General features: G+C 31.6%; 1 protein-coding gene across 1 annotated transcript in view; it reads right to left on the bottom strand.

Moving 5' to 3' along the window:
- Positions 1 to 8,604: 8,604 nt before the first annotated feature.
- Positions 8,605 to 24,408, bottom strand: part of LOC106457588 (uncharacterized oxidoreductase YjmC-like) — a 38,522-nt gene continuing 22,718 nt past the window's right edge. Inside the window, exons 7-11 of the mRNA XM_013917025.2 lie at positions 22,961 to 23,030; positions 19,522 to 19,640; positions 14,877 to 14,972; positions 9,794 to 9,904; positions 8,605 to 8,824 (exon numbers count right to left, since the gene is read on the bottom strand). Of these exons, the coding sequence (XP_013772479.1) occupies positions 8,777 to 8,824; positions 9,794 to 9,904; positions 14,877 to 14,972; positions 19,522 to 19,640; positions 22,961 to 23,030 (444 nt within the window). The 3' untranslated portion in view covers positions 8,605 to 8,776. The remainder of the gene's footprint in view (positions 8,825 to 9,793; positions 9,905 to 14,876; positions 14,973 to 19,521; positions 19,641 to 22,960; positions 23,031 to 24,408) is intronic.

Here is a 24,408-nt window from a genome sequence, read left to right as displayed (position 1 = left end):
CTTTTCTCGTTCTTCCTGTTTCTTTTCTTTTTCCTCCAACAACTGCTGTAATTTCTCTTCTTGTTTATTTTCTTTCTCCTCCAACCACTGCTGTAATCTCTCTTGTTTATTTTGCTGTTCGAGCTGCCACTGTTGCAGGTTTTCTTGCCACTGCTGTTGTCTCTCTTCATGTTTCTTTTCTTTTTCCTCCAACAACTGCTGTAATCTCTCTTCTTGTTTATTTTGCTGTTCGAGCTGCCACTGTTGCAGGTTTTCTTGCAAATGCTGTAATCTCTCTTCTTGTTTCTTTTCTCGTTCTTCTTATTTCTTTTCTTTTTCCTCCAACAACTGCTGTAATTTATCTTCTTGTTTAATTTCTCGTTCTTTTTGTTTCTTTTGCTGCTCTTGTATTGCTGCCATCAAGTCTGCTAAGCTGTATTTTGATTTTCCGCCTCTCGTTTCCATTTTTTTATCCCACTTCTGACACCAATTTGTTACGTCTCCGTTTGTTAATTAATTTTCCGTAAATTCGTTCCGACGAAACTTTAGCGACACAAGTCCTTTCTTAAATAAAACTGGTTTATTCTTTCTGAATATAATCTTGCGATACACTTAATTTCAACAGTCGCGCTATAACAAACGTACGTCTCACGTGCTCGACTCCAACAATACTTAGTTCAATTACACATTCACTGACTGCAGTTCAATTACTCATTACCTTCCCGTCGCTTCGCTTCAATCTAGTAGTCTCCCGATAATTTATGAAGGTTCGAGAAGGACGTGGCGTGATACTAGTCACGTGACCTCGCTGACGCAACAATATATTTAGATCTGTACGTTTTTAGTGTAATTATATTTGTTCTCATTTCTTTAGGCTACTGACGATGAACCCTTGTTGTTCCGATAAATATACTTTGTCCTCTTATGTACGTCTATACTTTATAATAACATTATAAGGCTGATAATGTGTGGGTATAAAGATATTTGAGTCACTGGCGATTGTATAACATCTGAAAAGTACTGATCACTATAGACCACGAAGCCTTCGCTGGTAAGTCGTTTTTTTTTCTATTTAAAATATTTGCTTTTCGTTGGTTTTTTTTATTGATCAACCAGCAAACTCCTTTGAAAGCTATTCTGAATTCCAGGGGTTTAACAAAGATTCATGACTGTATCTTCAAATTAATTTATCGGCTGTAGACTTTCGGGTAGGAAAACGTAGTTTTATGAGAAAAGAAGAACTATTGTAATTATAAAGACTCTGTACCTCAGTATTTACAACTAGTGAGATATATATTACATATAACTACACACACACACACATATAAATATGGCCGTGAAGCGTCTCGTCTTTTTACTTAGGTTATCATGAGGTATAAGAAAATAGCGATAATTAAGCAGAACAAAAAAAAATGCAAGAATGATCAAAACCTGTTGTTACGTCTCTGGTCGTTTGTTAATTTCCCCTAAAAATTCCTTCCGAAAAACTTCAGCGATACAAGTCCTTTCTTAAATAAAACTAGTTTATTCTTTCTCAATACAACTTTGCAATACACTTAATTTCCACAGTCGCTTTAACTCAAACACACGCTAGAATTTACAACAATTCACGCTCTTTACTTATGGCTTGACTCGAAATTATTCTCCCTCGTCACTTCTTGCCAGTCATATATATACAAAATAGAGGGCGTCTGGCAAACATTCGAGCCTTCACGAACGTTCTAGATACTCATTACGTGTTACCAGCGTCACGTGAATTCCGCTGTCGTAACACTGTGAAGCAAGAACAACAATAAAATTAACCAACAATATTATTGACAATCTAGAAGTATTATTAAAAAATAATTTTATCACAAAACTGGCTTTAAGGAGTCGGAAATCTTCCAAAAATATCGAAGATATAATTGTGAATTAGACATTAACACGGAAGAAAATGCCTTATCGTAGAACACTACCTGTGTTGATAGCAAAAATGCCAATGCCTGTGAGATCAAACCTGTTTCTTGAGTGTATTGATCCTGAACACTGCGTAATTACAATGAAGCATGAGTATTAAGAGTAAAAAACACATACCTAAAAAGAAATTATTAGAACCATGCAGGTGTTGATTGATAATACTGTGTTTAGCTGGACACTAAAATGACTAATCAGAAGCTTTGGGAAGAGCAACTGAAAGATCTATACATTACCACAATATAATGTGTGACCATTACAAATTGGCAAGCATAATACTGATATGCATAATAGTTGGCACTTTTATAGTCAACTGCAGATATGGCAAGGTGAACAATTATTATGAATCACATAGGTTATGGTAGCCAACATGTTATGCAGCTAGTAATCCCCAGAGCCTTAAGATTATACTTTAGACTTTCAATAATGTAAAGACTGAGGGGAACCAGAGAGTGTCACACATATGCACTATTGTTAATGTGAAAAAAATTGGTTTTTCTTGCTATATCCGCATAAAGATGTTGAGTGCCACTTACCACATACACTATTCAGTGGAAAAACTGATCACATTAAAGATACTTCACTAGAGTTGTATGTTATCCACTTGAGAGAATCACTCTAAATGTAGCTGGTCCTCTGTCCAAAACTGAGAAAGATAACTGGTATGTGCTTGTTGAAACTGATTATTTCACCAAGTGTACTGAAGCTTATCCATTGGTTAACACATTAGCCCACTCTGTTACAGATGTGTTGCAGAACAATGGTTACCAAGCTTCGTAGTACCTGTAGAGATCTGCCAGATTAAAGAGCTAACTTTAATAGCATTTTCTGAGTTTTAGCAAATATTAGCAAAAAATTATTCTCAGTCTGGTGGTTTGGCTGAATGGGCAGTACAGAATGTCAAGTGAATGCTTTCTAGGTGAGTAAACTCTGATTGAATGGATTGGGATAAGCACCTACTGTATATCATGATGGCATACTAAGCAAAAAATAACTGATTTTTCTATGAATATCCTGATGTTAAGATGAGAAGTTCAGCCTCCAGAGGATCTGCTGTATGACGCTTTGGCTGATTCATGCAATAATTGAAGCAGACTTGAGTGTTTTTCAATGAGCAAAGCAGCAGTGAGTCAAAAGAGATTTGACAACAAAATAGAGTTGATGACTCAGTTTGGCAATGATATGTGCATGCAGCATACATACGACAGTTTTCTTAACGGACTAATCTGAATTTGATCTGTTGATAGTTCATTGAAGTTAGAGCAATTTGAATGATGTACATGTCAAATAAATTGGCAAGTTTAAACTCCATATCATTAATGATTCTCTTGATAGTTCATTATTCCAGAAATCATAGGTGGATGAGCAGGTTTACTCTGATGATGGGAACATTGCCAAATGATCTCATTCAGCTGATGAAGAGGATGAGACTAGTAGTAGGTACCTGAATTTTTTTGAGGAATCAAACAAGGAACCCCAGTAGAGAAGCACTCTTCCTGCTCTGATGACCAGGTGAAATGTCATGATGACCTACTAGTTATTGTGGCTGGGATTAACTGCTTGACCAGCATATAGAACATCTAGTTGATTTAGAAACAATGACTGAAAGAAATGGAATACCTTGGTTTCCAAGCTATTGAGTGGTGGTTCACAGTAGCATGACTAAAGGATGTCTTAGTATAAACATTTTATTATTGTACAATTATATAATACATTCTTTGTAAGATCAAGAACTGAAAGGGTGTTGAGACACTTACTTTATGAACTATCAAGTAATATCTGATACTGTTATGTGGGCCTGGTATCTTGCAATATTTGTATTTTGTTTCATATTGAAAGAGTTGTTTAATTTATGGTTTTACCTAAAGGGTTTCATTTCTGTGTGTGTGTTTCAATGTTGTAAAAGGTTTTGTTTAGTATGTTTTTGGTGTTTAATTTTTCTGTATAACAAGCATTAGTGTAAAAGTTCCATTAATTTGATTTTTTTATCATAATATATTTTGTATTGAACTAAGCATAAATAAGTTTATATGTTTTAATGTAATTATAACGTGCAATGATTCAATAATTAAAGGATACTTTGTTTATATCAAAATGTTTGTTTCACTGTAATTAGTTTTTATTATTATTATTATGAACCATAATCTTTATGAAAGTTAAAGGTTTTCATTTTTTTATAAGCATAAATGTGATAATCATAATGTGTAGACTACCACAGGTAGGTGATTAGTGTTTAAGTTTTTTCTATATTTGTGAATATTCTTTGTTTAAAGGCTATATAAATATATATTTGTACTTGTGATCTTTGTTAAACGGTTTATTATTTCTATGTTAGTTTTGTGTATATTTTATATTACTTCATTTTGTATTGTATTGCATCTTTTCATTCTTAGAGTTTTAGAATTGTGAGTTGTAGTTCCTTGTTTAAGGCTTGTGACATCCATGTTGCATGTAAACAGTTACAAAAGCAAGAGAAAGTTAACACACTTCTTCACCATGTTACAAATGTAAAGCTAATTGGTTGTAAAGCTAAATTTGTCAACTATTGGACAAGCCTGAAACAAAGGTGGAATGAAATATGTGGTATGCAGTAATATCATACATTTCTACCTTTTTTAAATGGGTTTTGAATGTAGACTTTTTCACTTACCCTGAATCTGTGCAGTTTTCACATAACAGGTGGTCCAGAAAAACCATTAAGTTGACTTTATTCTAGCTGCCTGTTATTCTATAGAGATGATATATGTTCTGCCCTTGAATGTTACTGCTATAATGCTGCATGCCTTGCAATAATGTTGATAGCAGCATGGTTTAATGTTAGGGTAGATGATATCTCAAGGTTATAGCTTCCTCTGTGTCACATGAGAATGACCAGTCATGTGGATAATGCTAGTCACTATGGATAACTCTAAAGTTTCCTGTTAAATAAAATACCTTAGAACTAGTCTAAATAGGATCTCAAGTGAACTGATTCATAGAAACACATCTCGAGAAAGAAAATCAGTTAATCAATTCATGAAGCCACTGAAAGGTGACTATCTAATGCACACTGTGTTTTGTCTTTGTCAATAAAATATTGTCTTTAAGTTACACACTGTACCCAACTTTATTATTTTTTAGCTTAAACTGGGGCAGTTTAGTTAAATTCAGTATCACTTTATAACCTGCTGATCCTATCATTATAAAGCAGATCTACCTAATACTCTGTATGGAAATTGGTTTAACCTGAGAATACCACAATTGGACAAGAGTCTTTAAAAAACAAACTTTATGAAGGTGCTCTTCACTCGCAGGTTGGCTACTCACAAGAGCAGTGGCTGTGCAATTAGACAGACTTCATCATACAATCTTGAGAAAAAATATTAGTGAGAACTAGAACCAGAATGCCACCCATTTCATTCAGGAAGTCCCACTGATGTATAGGGAAATCATTATCTTCAGTATCCTGTCTTCACACTTGATCATCATACCAAACAATCATAAAAATGTAACTAACACCTTACCATATATACTGGTCCATGTAAAGAAAGACAAATCTAGATTAGTGAGCCATCTGACCATGTTTCACAGCACAAGATAAAAAGAATTAATGCAGTTTAATGTTGTAGTGAGATTCATCTTGTTCATTTAGAACTTGTAAATAATATACGAAACCTGCAATAAACTGCTTTTCATATTGTATGAAAAATATTAGTATTCATGTGTTAAGTTATGAAGTTTAGATTATGATAACTATATATCATAGTTTCAGTCTTTTTTTTTTAATTTCTTCTGCAAAAATGTATGATAAGGTTGTTTTACCAGCCAGTAAAATCATCTTCATTCATTGAACATTCAGATCCTGAACACAGGGCAACAATCAAAGTAATTATGGTAGCAGTGAGAACAAGTGAAATCATCTTCATTCATTGAACATTCAGTTCCTGAACACAGGGCAACAACCAAAGCCATTATGGCAGCAGTGAGAACAAACCATACAAGAGCTGACAATAATGTATTTGGATAAACACCATGAGTGACCAGTAAGAAATTTTGGGAAGGGCAAATGAAGGAGCAAGACATAGTTTGGGTGTTGCTTGTTATGTAGCAATGTAAAAGTACTGATACACATAATAGCTGGTGCCTGTATAGTCAGTTATGAAGGTGTTGTTCTACTGTCAGAACCATTAAGACATGGTAGTCAATCTTTAATGTAGCTATTGGTTCACAGAGCTCTAAGTCAGAAAATACTTCAGACTTTGCATAATGCAAGGACTGAAGAGCATTGTTGTGAAATGTATAAATGTTTTTTTTTCTGGTTACATTCACATAAAGATGTTGAGCACTGGTGAAGACACTATACCATATGCACTTCACAGATGAAAACCAGCTGCATCGGGGAAAAATTCCATTAAAGAGATGTAGGTCCTCCTCCCAAGAGAATTATCCTAAGTATAGTTGTACACTCTTCAAAACTGAAAAACCAACCAGGATGTGTTTGTTATTATCATTATCCATTAATTTACCAAGTGGGTTAAAGTTATCTGTTGATTGACACACTATTGCAGATGTGTTGGCTCAACAATGAGAGACTTTAGATATTTGAGCTAACAAGATTTGCTGAGTTGTGGTGAAAAGGAGCACTTCAGTCTATCATACTCAGTCTGATGGTTCAGCTGAATGGTTAGTACAAAGGCGATAAGTGTATGTTTTTAACCTGACTGAATTTATTGGAATGAGCATCAACCATATTTCATGAAAGCATCTCAAGCAATAGTCAACTTGATGTTCAGATGAGAAGTACAGTTCTCAGTGGATCTGATGTACAACCCTCCACCCAGTGGAGATGTTCCACAATGTCCACAAAAATGTGTATGATGATTGTGTTCTGCAGTGATTGGTGTGCATGAGTTTACATATGAACAAATGATGTTTTTACAAAATATTAATGAAATAAAAGTTCAAGACTGATACTTGGGTTTGGCTAAGATGCATGGTAGGTCTGTACTAATCCTCCCGCGATGCAGTAAATTAGAGAACAGAAGCCAGCCACTAAGTAAAATGTACACACAATTACCATGAATAAAGACACTGTTTATTCACTTGTATATTTGTTCTTCCTTTGCTGTCCATGTCTGTTGTATTACTGTACATAATATTTCTGAAAATTGTGTCTTTGGTATACTTCTCAGACAAGACTCCCATTACTCCACCAAAAAAAACCCACTGATCAAGAAACTCACAATCAAGAAACAATAACCAGGCAATTCCAATAAAACAAAAAGCATACAAAATAAAGGGTTTGCTACCCACCTGCAACAATTTCACTTAGGACCTTTACACTTTTTGATTTACATCAGTGACATAAATGAAGGAATGGTAAAAAAATTACTTAAATTTACAGATGATATTAAGGTCTTGATAGTGTTGATGCATCATCTTTTTAATACTTAATAGTGAGAATAGTAGGACTAAGGGACAAAAACATAAATTTTGGCAAGTTAGGAGTCATCTTTAGCTAAGACAGTGAATGCTCTTTGGAATAGGTTGCCTTTGGATGTTGTGATGGCAGTATATTTTAGTGAGTTTATGAAAAAGCTTGGTAATTATATGAATGATAAGGGCTAGCTTTAAGATATTTTATTTTTTAAATTCATCTATTAATAGATTTAGTTTAGTTTAAAGGATAGGACAGCTGAGATAGACCAATAGGTCCATGTTGTCCAAAACATTATGTTATCCCTACATACAGCTATCAAAGATTGTAGCTAAGACAATTTTGACTGGAAATTGTTTTAGAGATTATGCTTCAAGTATGTCTTAGGTATCTGAGGTCATCTTGTTACCATGACAAGAATAAAAAACACTTAAATTGTGCATGTTATTAAATGCACTAATTAATTAAAGGGCTTTTAAAATTGAAAACATTAAAATAATTTTCATTTTTTGATGAAAATTTACTTAGTCCTTCTAATTTTCAGTATAAAAGTAGTTTTCTTTATGTACTTCATACACAATAAATATTATGATAATGTATTTATAAATTTGTTATAAGTAGTGTTTTTTGTATAGTACTAATACTTATAGTTGGCAATTAAAAATAAAACTTAAATTATGCCCATGAATACAGTAGCTTGCTATTTTAATCAGTTAATTTCTGACACCCACTGATAAAACATGTTCTTTTCTATAATTTTTGATTCATATTACATTTGTGCATGACATTGTGTCTACATTAATAGCATCTTATTTTATGTATTCACAACTTGTGTATAATTTTGAGTAGTGTTCCTAAATTTTCATGCAAGTATTTTGCATATATTTAGTATCTTCCCAGTATGTATGAAGGCTGTAAACTTACAATAATTTCTTTCCTAGGTAAAGATTACACACTACAATGACTATTCCATAGGATCTTGCACCATCTTGACCGTGTGTCAGCTCCCTCAGGTGTGATAAGCCCATTTAAAGAGATACAGGTAACTGTACAAGTTAGTATGAGTTGGGGTTTTAGTTGGAATAATTGTTGACATAGGTAGTTAAGGATAATTGTGTACCTCATTAAGAACCTAATCTGACTTGAAAGAATATGAAAGAAAAAAAACATTGATATTCTTAAATCTAGCTGGTACTAACAGCTGTATTTGTTGCTTTCTTTGTACATATAGACTTCACTTAAGTGTGACACAGATAACTAGTGCAAAATTAAACGTTTTTATTTATTTTAAACTTAAAAAATTTTACCTGTTACTTCAGTAAACACAAAATTTAAACTTCTCTTTGGAATAATATTTCTTTTAAACATTCTCTTATTGAGCATACAAGTCCTTCTGGTTATAAGAGCTTTCTTCAATGATGGAATTTCCTAAGCCATTTGTGGTGGTTTGACTCCCAGCTTCTCTGCTAAATTCATCTAATTATAGAGAAAGCAAATAACTATCTTTTAGGTCTGTTGGCAACATGAATATTACAAATGCTAATTATTTATTGGCTTCGTAACGAAAGATAATTTTTCAGTGATGGTTTTCCTGATAATAGCATTTAACAAAGAGTAGCAATTTTCCAGTTAATAATGTTGCCACTGTAGAGTTATAATTTTGTTGGAGGAAGGAATATCATTTAAAACTTACTTTAACAACTATTTGATCTTATGTTGTCATTGTTTTTTCCTGGGCTTATTTACATCTTACAAGCTGGTTCAGACATACTTAAACTTTATTAGTTAAAAAAAAATCAAAGTTAAATAATTTTTAGTCAAAAACAGAGATCAGTTCTGCATGCTTCCATCTATACAATCATAATCAACATGAACTTTTTGAAAAAAATAGTTTCTAGAGTTTTTTTTTTTGAATGTGCCTACTCTACAAGTAAAGAAGGAAGTCAATCTGTTATTAATTAAAACTTTGATGTGTTTTTTTTTAAAGTGAAGTATGTCAAATATCAAGAAATTATTCTAATATAAATTTATTTTACATGGCATGATATGTCGTGTTAATATCAAGCTTGCATTTCAACTTAGGCCAGTCATATTGATTTACAAGTATTTAATATATGGTACCAATGTTCCCATCTTACTCATGATCAGTTGTACTTCGCAACTCAAATTATACCACACTTCAATGAAAGACTGTGCATGTAATAATACAGTAAACTTCTATAACCTTTATGTTTTAAGTGTATTTTACTTCAAATTAATTTTTCTAACCTAAGGACGCATTACAGATTTCCCACATAAATATTACTAGTTCTGCTCATCATGTTAAGTTCATATCTAATGATACCTAATATCTCATACTATTAAATAAAGGAGTTATTCAAAAGAGAAATCAAATTGTTCATAAAATATTTTAAAGGTTCTTCCACTTCATAATCTCATACTTACAATATACTTAATCTGGTTTTCATGATAGCGAATTCCACCTTGTGCTTCACATTTAGCTATATGTTCTCTCTCAGGATCTCCTGGCACAAGGATTTTTGATTCACCTTCTGCCTAAAGGTGGAGGATAATTTCAGGTAAGCAAATGGAATGTATTAGAAAGATTTTTGTCTATGCTAATACAATAATATAAATAAAATGAAATCATACTTTAAAAAAACACACCTAAAATCAAACCTAATAATCTGATCACTTGAAGTAAAGCCAATAAATGAAAAGCATTCATGTTACTAGTTGTTGTTTTTTTTAATTGTGAAAAAATAAAATTATGGATTTATTATTATTATAATTATTCAAATTAATCAGATGAAAGGGATAACTTAGGTTCCTAAAAATAATTAATATTTTTCCTTTCTTCTTAAGTTAAGTTGATTAACTAATAACATTTAATTTTCAGTACAAACAAACTAAAGCTGTTATTATTTGGGTAACCTATTGATTATCTATATTTATTTTGTTTCAAGTTTATAAAATTATTCTGTTACAAAGTTCAATAAAATTATAAAAGTTTCAACAAATGAAATATAATGCAGTTGTGAAAGGTTATTCTAACATACAGATTCACATTTCTACTACATATTTTGTATTTAATAATGGATGGGTAAAAGCAGAAGCCTAAATTAAAAAACATTTATGTTTACAGTTTAGATTTAATTGCTTTGATATTGATACAATTAACAGTAAAAGTTACAGATGAAAATAATAAATTTTTAACAATGTGATACACATTTACATTTGGCATTTTATGTTATTTATAAATATATAAAATTCTAGGCAAAATTAATGAGATTTTTTTATATTAGTTAACTGCTAAGAAACTTTTAGATAAACATAAATTCAATTAGAAACATTATTACAGATACGTTTAAGCCCTACTTATATCAAAATTCAAAAACAATTTCTATGTGATCTTCTACCCTACGAATTTGCAAGTTTTAGAAGTGCTATTTTTGTTTAGTTGGTATATATATGTGTGTATTTTTCAAGTAACTGCTTAAATATTATGAACTTTGATTATAATAAAACTTTTAATTAATTCAAAGAGCTGATTATTTAATACTAGTGTAAAAGCAATGTAAAAAAACACTTACTAAGTAAATTAACATTCACATACTGTAAATTGGTTACTTTCCTCTTACTCTAGAGGCATTAATTTTCACTAAAAATTACTGAACAATATTTTAAGCACATTAGTTGAGAAACTTCACACATATTATAGGTAATTTTCATGTTTTTTATATTTTTTAAGACATGAAAAATTGTTTTCACTCAACTTATTTCTTACAAGAGCTTTTTCTTTTTTTCCCCTAAAACTAAGCTTTTTTGGATTTCAAATTCCACTATATCATACTGCTAAGAGGTAGTAACATAAGAAACAGATAAACAGTGTCATAGTTTAAGTTATAAAAAGTGGTTTACTAGCAAGCACCTGTGAGTTAATCCTTTAAACTCAGTTGGTGAAGCACTCATATGGTGTGCGAAAGATCTCCTGTTCGAATTGGAGCTGAAGAAGTAATAATAAATTTGAAATTGGAAAACTGATGGCCAATGTGGGCCTTGTTTGTGAGAGGATAAGAATGTGGCAGCTTGGGTTATTGAAAAAAAAAGCTATACTAGTAAATATACATCTGTGATAAGTAGAAGCTTCCTTATACTAAAATGTTGCATTCTATGCAGTAACTCAGAATGAATTTTTAAAATGTACATACTTATATATGTTTTAATAAATTAAGACTGAATTCTTAGACAAATATTAAAGCAAAAGATAAGTTTCTAATTTCCAAAAGAAATTAAATGCTATGAAACTGGTCATTTATAGTTAAACCTTACATGATGAGAAAAATCCAAGAACTTTTCTTGGATTTGATTTGAATTTCAGACATTTTAATTCATGAAAGGATTAAAAAATATCTCTTACTGAATATTCTTCTCCAAAATATGATAGAGCCTACATAAAAAGTTCATAATGATGAAGAGTCTCAGCACTTTAAAGGTAGTTTAGTGAAAATATTAAAATAGCTTATACGTTACAAACACATCACATTGTTGTTTTTCTATGCACTGTACTTTAAGATAAAAGAAAGTTAATTAACAAACATGTATTTAAATTCATGCATTATGAAGACAGTAATGAATATTAAACTTCAAAAAGGAAGGACCTTGTTACAAACAGCAAGACCAAACCTATGATTAGATAAAACATTTATAATATAAAACAAGCCTTAAACAAAAAGCTGCACAGAAAAACAAAGTCCCCAGAGCACAGGCTATAATGTAGGGTACAAGATGGGTCCTGGTTTTTGGAGGTGACTGAGGAACTAGGACACACACATAGCAGTGGGGATACACCATCTATCAGTTTTAACCTCTTCATGAGTGGAGAATGGGTGTGGTACTAATTTAAGTAACTTGATAGGGATTTGATCCCAATATATTTTTTTTGCTGTGCTGCTAATATTACCTTATTAATTTCAGCTTTTAATACCATGATGGGGGCTGGTATGTCAACTCCAGGTGAAAAGGTTTTCTTACTCACACACCCCAATAGTAGAACTTTTCTTTTTTTTTGGTTATTTATTTTTCACTTCTTTCCTTCTGAGAGCAGTCACCTTCCTAAAAATGTTTCAAGCAGTGAAAGAGATGTTTAATGATGTGGGTTTGAGCACCCACATCTTGCTCTCTTATCTTTAACTTTTATTTTTTCTTACTTCACTCATATTGTTATTTTTGTGAGGCTTCACAAAAGGAGGTTAAGACTGATAGATGGTGTATTCCCATCACTATGTGTGTCCTACTTCTGCAGTCATTTCCAAAAAACTAGGACACATCTTTTACCACAAAATTATAGCCTATGTCCTGGTAGCTCTGTTTTACTGTATAGCATTTTTATTAGGGCTTGTTTTATATTATAAATATATACATATTTGGCTTTGATCATCTTGAGCATAGTAACTTTTTATTTATATTTTTGAGTTTGGTAGGTTGATAGTGCTTTCACAGCTTTAACACTGCTCCTCAGCCAATTGACTTTTTATAGTTCTATATGTATAGGAGGTAATTAAGTTCTTGCATTATTTAATATTAACTTGTAATGTTATTTAATTATTTAATATTAACTTGTAAGCCTGGGTATACATTATACATACAGATGCTATTTATATTATCAAACTGCACGAAGAAAAGCTGTTATGGTATGAGCTAGATTAAGTTTGTGAAGTGTAATTTTCATCAATTTTACAGCTTACGTTATTGTTATTGCAACATATATGAACTTGGAGATATACTGTGTGCATGCATGTGGGGAATGGAAGTAACTTTTGAAAGGTCAGATTGTTCTGAAATTGAATATCATTGTTAAAAGTAAGAAGGACTGGTAGTCAGCTGCCTAGCAATAACTTACCAATATACATGTTTAGGTGCAGTGACTAATAATGAGCAGAAAATAAATAGCTTCATAATCAATCACGGAAACAAAAAAATATATAGAAAAACAGCTAAGAAACTGGTACTAATGGTGAAGCTGAGAAAGGTTTGATCCCAATTAACTGCATTTTCTCTACTGATTTGAATAAAGTTAGAAATTGGACTACACAGTAAATACAGGTTTCATTCCCAAGTCTACCTAGCTATGTCAGCCTAAACTTACATATTGAGGTTGAGTATATTATGTTAAAACTATTCTGGAGCTTCACCACTTCATTATAGTCCATGTTATGATATTTGATCATGCTGTATTTGATTACTGCATGTACGTCTTGACAAAAGCCCTTTAGCATAATTTCCATTGCAAAAAGCAATTTCATAAGTATATCATGTCTACTAAAACGTACATCTCTTTTCTGCATGCTTTTAATAAGCCATCTAGTGTACAAGGATGACAGTTTCCCAGTGTTTATTTATTGTATTTATTTGTGTGATCTAACCAAATGGCCAAAATAACTTAAAGGTGTGAAAAGTTTGTTGAAATGGATTCAGCTGAAGACATTTGATCTGTTAAAACTGAACTCAAAGAACTTGAAATACTGTATAAGTCACTAAGTTGTGTTATCAGATGGTGAGACAACTGATGTCAGTGAAACAGATCTATTTGACAAATATGACTGAAATGCCTCCAAATAGTATAGTGGAATACATGCACAAGAAGAAACTGGTATTGTTATTACCAAATACCTTAGTCACATTGAGAACTTTACTGGCTTCACCTTACCATTGCTAGTTAAGAAAGGTTTCCAAATTCAAATTCATTAAAACCTATCTCAGTACAACCCAAATGTAAAAAAGAAGACTGACTGAACTGGCAGGAATTTTAATAAAACATGAACTTGAACAAAAACTGAACTTGAAACAAGCAATGTATTGTGCCAATTCATTGAAAGGAAGATAAGTTAAATTTTGTAATTGTAAAGTTTTGAACAGTCACAGTAATAACATGATATAAAATTTCCTGAGGTTTTGAAGGATAAATATAAATAAATAGTTTTAATATGATTAGTAGTCCTACAGTTTTGTTGCATAATTGAAGTTGAAAAAGTACGCAGAAGATTTGACACTTTTACTAGGGAAACAAAATAGCTAGTGCTAGGCCTGTCTAATCTTACCAAAAATACTGGCCCTGAAAAAGAAGCTTGCCCTACATCAGTCTATGAAGACACAATTGTAAATTGAGTAAGCGATATCATTCCATTTAATCAAGTTGGAAAATATTTGAACAGTATTAATTGAAACTTCATGAAATATGAAAAGTGTAATCATAAACGATGAATATTAATTGATTATGATTAATTATGTCAATATTCAAATGATATTGTTACTGGTACATCTGTTTAGAGTTCAGGTATTTGAAAAGGTTAAGTTTAGATACATATAATGAAATATATTTCGTTATACTGATGAACTGTGATAATGTGGTTATACCAACCTTTGTAACTAATAAAATAACTTTTGAGTGATAAGGTTTGAAGTGCTTTGTTTTAATATATTTATTCTAGCTTTCGTATATTCAAGTCAAATTACATTTTCTACTTACAGGTTCTTGGTTTCTGCATATCTCCATTAAATCACTCATTCTGTCTTGAAAGCCAGGAGCAAATACATCAGGGTTGATGGCAACAAAACACTGCCCCTAATAAAAAAACATTGTATAATCCATGATCTTACAAGTGAATAGCTACCTACAGAATCATAACAAATAACAGACTAATGTAAAGTCTGATTAAACAAGAACATTCAGTTATGTCACAATTAACATGCACTAAATCTTAGACAAATTAAAACAACTTATTATTAAGAATTTCTAAACAAAAATATACTAACTGTAAAGTCATAAGTAAAACTTAAAAGTATTAACATATGCATTTATGAAAGCAATACTAAACAATTAAGTGAGTAAAAATACTTAATGTTTTAAATCAATATTTCAGAATACTAAAGTATTTAAGAATTACATTATATAATGAATCATCTGTTGGGGACTTTAACTATTAAAAATACTTTAGACCATAATTGCTATATCTTACAATATTTGTCCAGCTTAGAAATTGTGTGCTATCCTAAATCCACACACTAAGTCAATAATGCAAACCCATTTACATAAATGCAATTACAATTTGAAACAAATTGTATCTTTTTCTTAGAGTATATGTACTTCATGAAAGATAATAGTTCTCCTTTGGTAGAAGCACTGTAAAGTTTGTGGTCATATCAGATATTGAATAAAATAATTTTAACACTTATTTTCAATTTACAAACTTAATGTAATAACAACCTACAACTGTCTTTAAAAACAAGCACTACTTTATTATTGCAGCTTTTTACTAATACAGGTTAATATATGAACAAGTGAACTTTTAATTCTAGAAATAGCACAAAACACTTCATGCTATCCTATTCCAAAATTACTATGAAGTAATCAGCTACTTAATTATTGTTAAATCCACATTCTACAATCTTTTTCAAGAACAATTAAAGAATCATTTTACATTACACAATAAAGCCTTCACTAAACAGATATTCTGGATTAGAGGTGAGTAACCTATGGCTACCATTTATTGAATCTACAGGAAGTCTCTGCACCAATCAGAAACATGGATAAACCAACCAATCATAACACACTCTCCACAATCCACAAGAATACTATAAAGTTCAACTACACCATACACATACTGACCTGAAGACGAAAGGTGGAATTCTTTCAAAAGAAGTCGTCCTCTACACTTGTGTTTCTACAACAGGCAGTTGCCATCCATTCAACTAAGTTTCATCAATAACAATATTGTTTCTACTAAACCTTACTAAAGATATATTATAATTATTTTTGATAAAATGGAATATTTGAGTAAAACAAATATATAAAGCTTGACCAATATCCTAATGATAACAGAGAAATACAATTACAAAAATATGCTTTTATGACTCCTCCTATTTTGAGAAATCAAGTGTGACCTGATGTGACACACACTGGCTTTTATATATGTTAGATTTTTACAGGTTATTTAGATGTTTTATTTTTTTTGAAGAACTATACTACTAATAAATATTTGAAAGATAGTTTTGAATTATTTTTTCATGAAAACAGTGGTTGGGGATTGTCCACAGTCTTTTAAATCATTATATTATTGAAGATATTGTAGATGACACTTACTATTTTCAAGGACCCAGATCAAGTTTCTCAGTTTCTGGAGTATACTGGAACTATATTTCCATATGTTTCAGGGTACAAGGGTCCATGGATAAATGAGGTGTGTATAAGTAATTGTGTGCGACTATAATGTTTTGATAAAACAGTAAGATAAACCAAAATATTTAATGAAGATGCATGCAAGAGTTGGAAAGACAGAAGAATGTTTTAAAATATACTTACTTTCAAACTACTTCATTTTCTTATAATTAAACAAAACATCTTTAAGTTTAAGAGAAGTGTTTTTTTTTCAAAATGTTTTTTCTGTAAATGTATTGTCTGCATTAGTGCTAGTTGATAATGTAGGAGTGCAATACAACAGTAATATAATCTGGTAGGGGCACAGATAATTGAAGTTATAGATGAATGGGGTGCAGATAAACAAGGTTCTACTGTAGTTAAATAGCAAGTGTAACAGTACCAAATTTACTGTTGAATATTAGCAAGACCATCAACCTGCATTTTCAAACAGTATTGTAAATGTGACAGTGGCTTTAAATGTGAAAGTGACCATAAAAAACACATTTACTGGGGTGTATTTTAATTTTATAAGTTATGTACCATGTTTAAAGAAGACTAGGTGAAGATCTTGGTACATCATGCACATAAGATTTCAATCACCTACATATTTTTGCATTAAGAATTTGACAACATTACGAGATTTTACAAAAATGGTTGTCCTATCTATTTGATTGATGGAATAATTCATGACTATTTGAACAAATGAAACTTTACAAAACCACTGATGTATTTGTTTCATAATATTAAGTTTTCATAATTCTGCCATATATTTATAAGTATTCTTTGTTTGTTAACAGCAGCTGTGCACCCTATTTTGTAGAGTATCTCCACAAGTACAACTTAGGGTATTTTTAAACAAGAATGTCTTATGAAGTATTTCTTCAGATTTAAGAGATCATACTTCTCAACTCAAAACATCAAATCTCATTTACTAAATTACCTTGCAAGCAATGTTACAGCAGTTCTATAAAAAACCCATTGACACAGGCGAAGGTGAAGTAACAGTGAAGTTTAAGAATGCCAAGTAAATCAGCTGTATTGAAGTACACTTTAGGTGAGTGTAGCATAGTTTTCCATTTAAATTATTCTAAAATCTTAACACATGAAAGACCAATTATAAACATAGCCATCATATAAAAGAAAACTTGCTCATTCACAAACAGAGACCACAAGTTAACTAAGTTTGCTCAATATATATAAATTGCTGCTTATATTAAAACCACAGTAAGAAAACTTGTTCAGTTATAATTTATTGCTTAAAAAGGAGTATATATGAAGTGATGAAAGCATTGATTGAAAAGATCCAACCATTTTTTCTTTTTAATTCGGTTTTATTTGGACATAAATTTCAAAGTAATGCATTGCATGGTCTTTTTTTTTCCAAATGGGTGGTTAAAATTTTCAGATGGATCTCATGATTGCTATAGATAACTGAATATGTGCTTTGAAAAATAAAAGGTAATCATAATGGCCAATATTAACAAGATATTGCAATAAGTCCTCCCCTCCAAATCTTATCTGATAAAATACACCGAATACAGCAAATGTCAAGAAAGAACAATATTCAAGGCAGTGGAAAAGGGCATAAACTATAGCATATATGCTTCAGAGTAACAGACACTTAACATAGCATTAACTTGAGACTTTTTTGTGAGAAAGATATATTGGAGCATAATAAATTGTGACCTGTGAAATCAAAAAGAAAGGCATAAGTCCCAAATCTGTCTACTTTTGTTTGTGATGGTTGTCTAAATTGGTCAAAATTGTGCAAAACTATTGCAACTTCTTCAAATTCACAAGAAAGGCAAGAATCCCAAACCTGTCTGTTTGAGTCTCTAAAGGCTGTCACATTTAATATTTGTATGCAAGGTCACATATAAACTCGTCAAAATATTGAGAAACAGATGACCAAATAAGTCTAATTTTGTTTGAATATTTTATCTTTGACTGCTATATAATAAATGATCCCAGATCCAAAGTTTGACTGCTTAAGTCTGTGGGAGTTGTTACAAGGTATCTTTCTGCTAAGTCCCATTTGGATTGATGGAAATGTATATAAGAGAACTACAAACCAAAATGTTTTGAAATATTTGACCCTCTAAAATCAGAATGGACTGTGGCCTATATAAAAAAAGATTTCTGAGCACATAGGACCAAGGTATATTCCCTCCAAATTTCAAAATGATCAATCTAGAAATAGAAATGTTGCACAACTATAATTGTTGAATTGAAGAAGAAAACTGTTTGTTTATTTTTATAGCAAAGCCAAATTGGGCTAAATGCTGTGTCCACTGTGGAGAATCGGACCCCAAATTCTATCATTGTACACTTACCACTGTACTACTGGAGGACAGAAGAAGAGAAAAGAAACATAAGAAATACAATGTCTTCTCCCTATGATAGAGATATAATAAAAAGGTGCTTGACTGTTTAGCAATTTTCATATTAATAAGATACTGTGAATTGAAACTGAACAAGTGCTAACACAAGAAAATAAGAAGAAAACTAAAAGTAATCTTATTCTAAATAAACATTAAACTTATCTACAATGTAATAATTTATTTAAATAAATATAATTTGTGGTCTGCTAAAAATTAATTGGAATATAGAAAGAACATATGAAAGAATTATACAAATTTAACATTTACTTTATGCCAATTTAAAAATGGAGGGTATTTGTAAATCCACAGAAAAAACTACAATCGTATAACTATTCCTTGCTATTAACTAGGTTTAAGTCTTATTAATCCATATGTTAGAATTTACTGCTTATAGCCACCTTGTGATATTTGAAACAGTAGTTTAAGTCAAATTGAAAGTTCAAATTTTATCAGGAAAAATACTTTGTTAAAATACTTTCTATAAGAACAAGTTAAAAAAAATGCATGGTACAAGAAAATTAACTTTTCTTAAGTATATAATGCCACCAAATATAAAACTGAAAAATACAGACTGCTAAAAAACAAAATCTAACCAGATCTGCTATTTTAGAAGTGTCTAACCACCGACGAATGTTTGGACCATATGTTGCACCTGCCAGTAATCCACAAAATACTTCAACCATAATAGCTAGACCATAACCCTTATATCCACCTGCAAAAATATACAAAAATGATTGACATTTATCAAACTGCAAGATAGGGCTCACACAGTTTTGGTTACTCCATACATGTGGTCAAACTATCATTAGCTCACAACTTTTAACAGGTAACAAAATAAAATGATGGAAAACAAATAACTTGGGTATCAAATGAGAACCAAAAACACATTTACTTTTATAATTATTTAATGTTGAAACTTTACACTAAATGCTGAACAAGTATAATATTTGTGCATAATTTTGTCTGTGTGGTCACTGAGAGTCTCAAAATTATGATACATTCAGTACATGTTCAGGTGTACACACCTCACCTCTTGTACCACTCAACAAACAGTCAATTAAACAATTCACCTTCATGTAGCAATTGGTCAGTTACATAGTTTTTTTCAGTAACAAATAAATGGTTGGAAATTTTTTTTCCTTGATGCAGTAAACTAGTAAATTGCAATCTTCATCAAATCTACTGAACCATGCTTTATTTTTAAGAACTCTAAATATTATAAAAAGTTAAGGCATGGTTCATTATTTTTAAAGCCAAATAGGTTAATAATAGTCAAGCATGCACCCCCCCCCCAAAAAAAATACATTATCCTCTACAAAACGCAAAGAATTATGACTAGTAAGTCATTTATTCTCTTCAAAGTTGAATACATTTTTAACTAGCTGGTCATGGATCCTCTCTAGAACCCAAATATTGTCACCAATTGGTTTTAATGTCTACTAACCAAAAAGATTACAGCTAGTTTGTCAAGAATCCTCTCCAAACCAAAGTTTTTAACTAATTAATTATCCATTCATTCCAAATCTCAGTGAATTGATACTAGTCAGTCAGGTATAATCTTCAAAATATCAAACAAGGTGTTTTTACTGTTGAGGCAATTGCACAACCAGTAACGGTGATTTGGAAACATCCATAAAGTAAAGTGCCACAGTTATTAGTTTGTGGTCAAGTTCCTATGACATGAATTTTTGGCTTGTAAGAACCAGTGTCTAAAATTTTGGGTCTTTGACCAAGTTTTTTCTAAATGATGTGTATTTTAGCATAGATGTTTCCATTCACATTATTGTTTTGTTTTATTCTCTTCTTTTCTTCCATTATTTAGAAATTACAAATGGTAAATGAATTCACTATCCACTGAATCAACTACCTGGAAAAACCAAAAGTGTCTTATTTCTTTGACTAATACAAATCAATTAACTAATGTTTACTGATAGATCTAAGTTCAGAGTATACACTAATACAACAATTTTGCTTACATGCTAACTTTTAACACACTATACAACACATGGCATACCTCTTATTACTTTGATAACACAAACTTAATATTCCAAAACTGAACTAAGTAACTGATGAACAAACTCAGCCAAATAATAACTCACTTGGATTGTAAAATACCTTGAACAATCTTATAATACATCATTTTCATTAAAGATAATTAAATGTGTACAATCAAAATGTTGACTAAGAAGAAATAAACCTTCTTTCTTTAGCCAATGACAGATTAAGAAGGATAGGGAATCTACGTAGCTTCATTGTAGATGCAAATATCGTATGATCAGTCATGGACGTTTTTCCACCACTGTAAATTTCATATAAAGGAAACACCTAAAATAGTGCCTGAAGCCACCTTATCTTCAATTAACTTTTATCAACTCTTTTCTTTAGGAGAATTACTTATTTTGATAACTCAAGCTACTTTAAGGTTAGTAACATTTATTTTTTGAATCACTATGACATGAATATCTGACCTCAAGGATTAACAAATACACCCTAAAACTTAGGATATATATATACTTAGGTGGAGAATGGTATTATATAAATATTTTCTACCTTCTTATATTAATACAGTATTATTTTTGTTTGTTTGTTGTTAAGCACAAAGCTAAACAACTAGCTATTTGTACTCTGCCCACTGCAGATATCAAGACTTGATTTTTAGTGTTGTAAGCCCTCAGACTTAACGCTGACCCACATGGTGGCTGAGTAACTATAATATTATTCTGAATTTATCATTTATTGTAATTATGTGCAGTTCTTACATAAAACATGGTCAAAAAATTCATTAAATTGATGTTGTTCAAGCTGCCTTTGTTCCTTTGTCATTTTATTGAGATCACACTTGTTCTGCTCATGAGCTTGCAAGAATGTAGGGATCAGTACCCCTTCAATGGTAGATAAGGTGGTATCTCAAGGTTACAGCCTTTTCTACGTTTGAATAAGAATGATAAGTCATGTGATTAGTGTTAGTCAATCTGGGTAAAGCCAACTTTATCTGTAAGGAAGTAAGATACATTAAGTTTTAAATAGTCTGGTAGATGATCTTGGCCTGATTAGTTGGAGAGAATAGTTCAAATCCAGTTCAAATGATAGTCCATTGTCCAAAGCAAGTACACACACTGTTTATTTGTGTCTCTGTGGTATAATACAGATTGTGCTTTTGTATTGTAAGTTGTGTACAGTCTCTTTATTTCATTCTCATGAATTCAGGTATTTGAAAAACTCAAAATTGCTTCATTACAAATATCTTGTTGGATCTCCTGTTATTCTGTAGACCTATCTCATCAATCTAAGAGAAATCAGTAAAGGAGTAAAGAAAGATACATAAACAACATTATCCAAGACATAACTTACTATAATTCAGTTTGTTTGTTTGCTGTTAAGCACAAAACTACACATTAGGCTATTTGTCCAATTCCCACAACAAGAATCTAAACCTGATTTATCTTTGATCTGCTGTAGAAAGATGGCAATAAAATAAATCTTCAAAATTTTAATTTACCTTATAACCTTAACTAGCTTAGCTAAAACTTCAATGATTTATTACACTTTTATTTTTTCTTATTTTGCTTCATCGGATCTTCTCCCAGTATTACCCACTTACTGTTGATGGTTCAATACACTTAAGTTTTCTTTGTAGAATTTGTCTCTAACCATAATTTTAATCCAACTTGCTTTCAATCATCCCAACATCAAAAACAAGGCATAATGATCCCCCAATTCATATAATTGTAAAAATGGAACTAATATTTTGGTTTGAAAAAAAAAATCTAGTAAAAGGTACATTGAACATATACATATATGTAAAATATAACACTCATGTTTATGCATTTGAGCTTTTACATATGTTCAGGATATTTGAAACATATGTCATAATCAAAAACCTCTGAAATTTATAAAATTTAAGATAACATGCAATCAACGATTTTATCATCCAGTTTTTTGTACTATAAAAGTAGAAATTTTATTGATAATAATAAAAAGAAACCTTTCAGATATTTTGCAGAGTAGTATTTCATAAAATCTGACATTTACTTGTATGTTCAGCACCACCTAGTGGCAGAAGACTTCCTCCATTTAAAACTTCTTTTGGGTCAGTTGTAATCTAAAAATAATTGAAAATCACAATCTTACAAAACACTAGAAATTGTGATCTAAACATTTTCTAAGATGAGAATATATTGGAAATAGTAAATCAGATATGTAGACATAAACGTGTACATTAACAGAGTTAACATTTTCCTTACCTGAAAATGTACTTCTGATGGATACTTACCTTTCTGCACATAGTGGTTATTCCTCACGTTTGCACATACCACTAAACTTTAATTATATCCCACCTAAAACACGTTTTTCAACAAGAATAATGTTAGTGCATGATGTACTCATCATGTGGTAATGGTTCTACACCAATTGGAGAAAGACACATTCTCCATGCACAGTAGATCCCCATACACACTTGCAATCAAAATTCACTTCATTCTAAGATGAGGCAAGAATAGTATGCACTGGTAGGGGGGGGAAGAGGTAAATATCTATTGGAAATGCATTTTCAGATAAAGAAATTGATAATTTCCAAAACTATAGCCTTAACTATTCTCTCGCCAGCTAGAGTCCCACAACGATGTGGTGAAGGGGCCAGGGCAAATGCAAAAACCCAGTTGAGTTCCTTTCAGAGAAGGCAACTGAAGAGGAAACCCCACGGAGTGTGAGACCACATATATCTCATGCAGGGTATAATCTTTCCCGGATGAAAGTATGAAAGGCAGAAAGTAAAAAAGCCAATGAGCAGAAGAGTGCATGATCAACCAAGCATTTGTATACAACTTGTCAGTCGGACACGAGGTGTTGCATGGCTAGGGCAACAATTAAACCATACAGTTTGGTATGTGTTTTGTTGTATCATTAACTCACCATACATTACAGGAATGGAAATGAATGTCTCTTTCTGTCATAGAAGGAGAGCACTTTGCCTCATCCTGCTGGCCAAACCACTGGGAATTTGGCACACAAGAGGGGGTGACCTGCATTGCACTGACATGGATACCCTGCCTTATTTCTCACAACATTGTGCTGCCCACTTGGACTTTCTCTGGAGGGATTGCACAACCAGTGAGGAACTCTTCAAGTTGACCACCCCAGCATCTAGGAACTGGAAGTGGCACGAGTCTTCTGTGCTTCACTCAAAAACCAGGATGGAGGAATTCATATTGGGGAGACACCAGAAGGTTGCTGGAAATGATCAGATGGAACCTTATTTGAAAAGCTGCCATATGTGAGCCAAGGAAATGGGCAGACACTTTCTTAATGCTAGTTTTTCCATGTTTGTCCATGGAAAATAGTCTGAAAAGGACAGTGAAATATATATATATATATATATATAACGAAACCCACTCTACAACTAGTTGACAACAATAGAACGCCGAGGAGTGGATAGTAAGTTAAACTATTTTCTTACGTTACCACTGTACTTGATGTAGTAG

The sequence above is a fragment of the Limulus polyphemus genome, unplaced genomic scaffold, assembly GCF_000517525.1.
Source record: "Limulus polyphemus unplaced genomic scaffold, Limulus_polyphemus-2.1.2 Scaffold349, whole genome shotgun sequence".
Classification (NCBI taxonomy): domain Eukaryota; kingdom Metazoa; phylum Arthropoda; class Merostomata; order Xiphosura; family Limulidae; genus Limulus; species Limulus polyphemus.
The sequence above is the reverse complement of the archived record's forward strand: the minus strand, read 5'-3'. Positions and strand labels throughout refer to the sequence as shown.